This window comes from Tamandua tetradactyla, chromosome 17 (assembly GCF_023851605.1).
Source record: "Tamandua tetradactyla isolate mTamTet1 chromosome 17, mTamTet1.pri, whole genome shotgun sequence".
Taxonomy (NCBI): domain Eukaryota; kingdom Metazoa; phylum Chordata; class Mammalia; order Pilosa; family Myrmecophagidae; genus Tamandua; species Tamandua tetradactyla.
Window position 1 is genome coordinate 2,461,660 of NC_135343.1, and position 5,680 is coordinate 2,467,339.

The 5,680-nt window shown below is 58.2% G+C and overlaps 1 protein-coding gene across 4 annotated transcripts; it reads left to right on the forward strand.

Moving 5' to 3' along the window:
* Nucleotides 1-1,838: 1,838 nt before the first annotated feature.
* Nucleotides 1,839-5,210, forward strand: ITPRIPL1 (ITPRIP like 1). Of its 4 annotated transcripts, XM_077133764.1 has the most exons (3): nt 1,839-1,942; nt 2,147-2,239; nt 3,001-5,210. In XM_077133764.1, exons 2-3 carry the CDS (start codon nt 2,230-2,232, stop codon nt 4,656-4,658), a joined length of 1,668 nt encoding a protein of 555 aa, XP_076989879.1. In that variant the 5' UTR covers nt 1,839-1,942; nt 2,147-2,229; the 3' UTR covers nt 4,659-5,210. The 4 variants fall into 4 exon arrangements, with proteins under 4 accessions (XP_076989879.1, XP_076989882.1, XP_076989880.1 ...); XM_077133767.1 differs by lacking the exon at nt 2,147-2,239 and having other exon boundaries at nt 1,864-1,942; XM_077133765.1 differs by lacking the exons at nt 1,839-1,942; nt 2,147-2,239 and adding an exon at nt 2,570-2,783.
* Nucleotides 5,211-5,680: the final 470 nt, after the last annotated feature.

A 5,680-nucleotide genomic window follows, 5' to 3' on the forward strand; every position in this document is an offset into this window, starting at 1 on the left:
CTTTACGTACCTTACCTTTTCACAAGTTTTGCAAATTCGTCCAGCTAAGCCTTTTTCTGCACCACACTATATATTTTTACCACTATCTTAGTGGATTTTACTTCAGGTTGTACTGCATTTGTTTTCTCAGGGTCTTTAACTCTCTCACCTGTAGTTGTGCCACGTGGGCTGCTGCAGAGGCTCATCTTCAGGGGGTTAGAAGTCTGCCTTGACCCCTGTGACAAATGCACTGTCAGCAACTCACCCAAGTCCAAAGGCAACCACTCCAGGTCATGTGCTGCTCTTACATTCCACCACAGTGCTTCTCCACATCCTCGAGCTTTGAGCCACTGTTCTCACCGAAAGGCTAATGGTCTTAAACAGGTTTGAGGTTTCGTAGGCCAGGAAGCAGAATCAAGAATATTATGCGGTATATGTGGTACTTATTTTTTATGTATCTTATGATGTACTTACTTTTTAATGGTAAAAAACAAGTTTACGTGGGGGAAAAACTGCCTTATTTCCTTGCTTGACAAGGTGAACCCCCAGCGGTGCCTGGCTGTTAACGTGAGTAGCCTAAGCACTGGCTCCAGCTCAGGTCCACGTGCCACCTGTGATCCGCCACCACTCTGTGTGAGCGGCAAGGGGTCCAAATGACTCCTATCAACCTCTGACTAAGCCAACAGGCACTTCACGTCCTGCTGAAGAAGAAAAACCACAGGAAAACAGGCCCGGCCACCTCCGTGGCGAGAGCTTGTTGTTGGGTTACGTGTGAGCCTTAGAGGGCTAATGGCGCTCAGCTGGGAGCTCGTAACTCGGCAGAGCCGCCAACTCACTTCTGGGCAGAGCAAGAATTAACACGTGCCTTCAAACCAACAATCACTTTAAAAATAAGCACTTACTTGACTATGAACACTCCCCTTTAAACTAAACACATCGCTGTAAACCCTTGCTTTGCACACTCTGAAATGTTTTTTTTATCCCAACATTGTCATGTTATAAATTAGAAGACCAACAGAGAACTTCATTATCACACTCGAATGCACTAATGCTGGGGAGTAATCTGTGGTTTATACATCCTCCAAGTTTATAAGACTTTGGAATTTCAGACCTCCTGGGCAAGCCAGCAGTTACCTTCTTTCCAGCTCCACAGTGAAAGAAGTCAGTATTTTGGGAAGTACCTGCCCAGGTGACCTGACCACGGGGCACTGGATAAGGAGGCCTGAGATTTGAGGGTCTCTGAGCAGAAAGATTTTAGCTCCTAAGTGGCAAGTGGTCATTATGTCCTCTCCTCCGGGGAGAGTAGCTGCAGGGCAGGGCGCCAAGGCTCTCTCTGATAGTCTTTGCTACTTGGTTCCTTGAGGAACTCCAGGAAATGTTTCAGGAAACCTATTCTGTGCTATTTTTAAATGGTGTCCTAAGGCTTCTTCGGCCTCCAGACTTGACATACATAAATATGCCCATCGCATCAGCACAGCTAGACCCATGGGTTTAGGATTTTTATTCCCACCTGGCGGGTGGCGCCCAACTCCTCTGGCCAGGTCTTCTCTGGGCACCACCTCGTCCTTTGGGAGAGAGGGGTTGGCTTGGCGGAGGCACTTATAAGCTGAAGACAAACCTCCGAACCCAGGGGAGACTTCTGCCCGGGGGCCCCACGTGGGGACGCGTTTCCCGGTGTGTCCCTGAAGTGACACCCGGTCCCGGGGAGGCCGACCCGCGGGGGCGGGGCCCTTCCGCAGCGAGAGCGGGGCGGGGCCCGGAGCGCGCGCGGGGACAGGGCGGCGGCGGCCACAGGTGGGCGCTCCCGGGGCGGCCGAGCAGGCGGCGGGCAGGGCGGGGCGCGGCGGGCGCGGGAGGCTGCGGGAGGCCGGCGGCCCTCGGGACGCCCGGGGCGCAGCGCGAGCACAGAAGCACGCATCGCCGCGCGCGCCGGGAAGAGGGCCTCGCGCCCACCCCACCGACGGTGAGTAGCCCGGCCCCCAGATACGGGGGTCACCCCCGGGAGGCAGGGGGCCGTGGTTCCACAGGTTGGGTCGGGATGGGTGGAGAGGTGCATGCATCTCCTAGTCCCTGGGCAGGGCAATGGGGGAAGTTGTGGGCGGGGCACCCTGCTTTGAGCCACAGCCCCCCCGCCCCCCCCCCCCGGGTTCCTTGGACATTTTAACAGGGCTCCTGGTGAGACTAAGCAAGGCCGCAGTTCAAAGGGGAGAGCCCCCCAGCCGGCTTCCGTGCCACACAGCACGGTCCTAAATGACTACTGGTAAGCCCCATAGCCTGGGAACTAGTGTGGAGAATGCCAGGAGCTTCCAGCCTCCGGGGATGGGGAGGCAGAGAGAGCCACTCAGCGTGGCACTGCCGGGGCCACCTTGGCCACCAAGTTCCCCAGGCAGGTTGCCAGCTGGGGGTGGGGGTGGGGTGCGAGCTGTGCCTGCCCACCCACCAGGCCCTGGCAGCCCCTTGGGACTGCAAAGGACAGGGCAGCAGGCTGGTGCCTCCCTCGCAGCACCTGGGAATTGGGCCCTGGGGGGAGTCAGAAGGGGAGGGGCCGCAGGCTTTGATGACACAGAGTGAGCAGAACCAGGATTGTGAAGTCACAGAGGAAGTGGGATGGCGGGGGCTGGGCCGGCTGCCTGGAGGAAGGGAAGGCTTTGCCCAGGCTTTCTGCCCGTGGAAGGGCCCAGAGATCAGCAGGGCCTGGCTGCTGTCCACGGGGGACTGATGAGTCGGGTGAGGCCACCCCACCAGGGGCCCCCTCCCGACCTCTGCAGGAAGGACAGCCCCGTGTCCACACTCGGGAGGCCCAGGTACCACCCAAACCATGTGGAAGGAAGGTGGTAGAGGGACCGAGGGGCACATCCTACTGTCCCCCTTTCTCCCAAACCTCCTCCCAGGCAGGCTGCCTGTGCTCCGTCCCGCCGGAGCCCCTCCTCCCGCGCGGCTGGCTCTCAGGATTTGGGGTGACAGCGCTGGGGAGAACGCCCAGGCGAGGGCCCCCCCGACGGCCACCTCCCGCCCCTGCAGATGCAGCAGCCCCCATGGCTGTGATCAGCCTGCTGTTCCTGGCGGTCATGTACGTCGTTCACCACCCCTTGCTGGTCAGTGACCGCATGGACCTGGACACACTGGCCAGAAGCCGGCAGCTGGAGAAGCGGATGAGTCAGGAGATGCGTCAGCTAGAGCTCGAGTTTGAAGCGAGGAGGCGAGCAGCCGAGGAGAAGCAGAAGGCAGAGGACTTCTGGAGAGGAGACACGTCCAGGGATGAGCTGGTGCTGGGAAAGAAGGCCACGGGCTGGCCGTTCCGGGATGAGGGCCAGGAGGGGCCGCTGGGCTGGCTGCTGGGGAACCTGTGGAACACCGGCCTCTTCTGCCTCTTCCTCCTCTTCGAGCTCCTGCGGCAGAGCATGCAGCACGAGCCCGCCTTCGACTCCAGCAGCGACGATGAGGAGGAGGAAGTCCGTGTGGTCCCCAGCAGCCCCTGCGACTGGCTCTCCGGCTTCCCCCCCCAGGAGGCCCTGGAATCCTTTTACGAGCAGCACGTCCAGAGCGTCACCCGAGACCTGCCCTACACCTGTGAGTTCGTGGAGAGCTTCGTGGACGACCTGGTGGAGGCCTGCCGGGTGCTCAGCCGCCAGGAGGCTCACCCGCAGCTGGAGGACTGCCTGGGCATCGGGGCTGCCTTCGAGAAATGGGGCACCCTCCGGGACACCCGCAGGTTTGATATCCTGGTGCCCATGGCCCCCCCGCAGGGCACCGTGTTCATCTTGGAGATGAGGGACCAGGCTCAGGGTCACCGCTGTGGCTCGGTGCTGCTGGAGTCAGAGTGCGTGTGCAAGCGTGAGAAGCCCCTGGGTGAAGTGCTGTGCCTGCTGCACCGCCCCAGGGACCACGCAGCAGCCTCAGGCCCGGGCAGCAGCTGCGTGCAGGCGGCCCTGTGCACTGGCTCCCACCTGGACGTGTGCAAGGCCGTGCAGTGGTTCCGGACCATGGTGGGCAACGCCTGGGCCCTCGTGGCCCATAAGTACGACTTCAGGCTCAGCCTCCCTCCGTCTACCACCTGCTGCAAGCTCAGGCTGGACTACCGCTCGGGCCGCGTCCTCCTCATCAGCTTGATCCTGGGGGTGCAGCGGGAAGACACCTTGGTGTACCTGATGAGCCAGGCCCCGGACCAGGAGCAGCTCACCAGCGTGGACTGGCCGGAGTCCTTTGCAGCCTGCGAGCACTTGTTCCTGAAACTGGTCGGGCGCTTTGCCCCAGAGAACACCTGTCACCTCAAGTGCCTCCAGATCATCTTAAGTCTCCGGGACCGTCGCAGCGTGTCCCCGGGGGCCGCCCACCCCATCCTAACCTCTTACCACTTCAAAACAGTCCTCATGCACCTGCTGCTCCAGCTGCCCCTCTCGGAGTGGCGGCACGGCCTGCTCACCCAGCGGCTCCAGGACGTCCTGTGGTTCCTGGGCCGAGGCCTCCAGCAGAGGTCCCTCCCTCATTTCCTCATCGGCAACACCTGCCTGCCCCTGACCATCCCCATCCCCAAGTCATTTAGGGGCGCCAAGCCCGTCAACCTCTTCCAGCACCTCGTGCTCAACCCCACAGCCCACTCGCAGGCGGTGGAGGAGTTCCACCACCTCCTGGCCCAGGTGAAAGCTCTGCCCTGCGCCTCGCTGGCTGAGGCACCTTAACGCAGAGGCCATTAAAAAAGGGAGAAGCTAATCTGGTTCCTTAGGCTGCAAAGAGTTTGTTTTTCCGAGTTTTAGTGGGAGAGGAGGCCTTTGCGCTGCCCGCAGGGCCGAGGAGAGGCTGACATTGTCCCCAGTGCATGAGTGGGTCTTCAGGGGTCTCGAGGGTGGGGTGCAGCCTGCAGGGACTAGCCTGGGAGGGTCTTTCGGGGTTTTCTCCTGGCTCAGCTTTCACCAAGACTCAGCAGGGTCCAGGGAAATGGATGTTATGAGAGGGTCTTGCCACGAAAAGAGTCGACATCGTGCAGAGGCCCGCCAAGCTTGTTTTGTTGAGTGGAAGTGAAATGAAAGACAACCAGAGGATACCTCCGTTCCAGCTTGCTCCTGGTTACCAGTGACTCCCAGCGCGGCCCTGGCAAACCGCTCTCCTTGTTGAACTGTTAGCTTAATTCACCTCGGAGTCGGCATTCCATTTTATCCAACACTGTGATGGCAGCTTCTTGAACTTTGGGATCTAATTTTGCAGAACTTCATTATTTAAAACTATAACCAAAACGTTTCGTTTCCATTTTCTTAATTTAGCTCTATTTTCATGTGATAATAACATAGTTGTGTTTGTACATCTGAAAAAACAAAAACTCCAATACTACCCAAATAACTTATTGGCATTGATTTCCAAACAAACATTAACTCAGTAGTGACCAGCCCCATCGGTGAGATCATGTATTTACTGTAATTAGTGAAATAGCCAACACCCGACAAGGTTTTCTGTGTCTGGAAGGCACCTTAAAATGCCCTTCATGAGGATGATCTTTTGGGGGCTCTAAGATGAACAGTTACTTTCTCAGAGGGAACCACTCCTTTGTGAAATGGAAAGAAGGTTTAGCCACCGCTTCTTCCTGTGCTTTTTCTCAGTCTGGTAATGGCTTTGTCTTCTCTTTTTGAAAAAGACAAAGGCACAGCTGGAGCTGCTGTATGGTTTTGAATAGCAGGAGTGTCCCAGACAGGGCTGCCCGCCAAGGCTG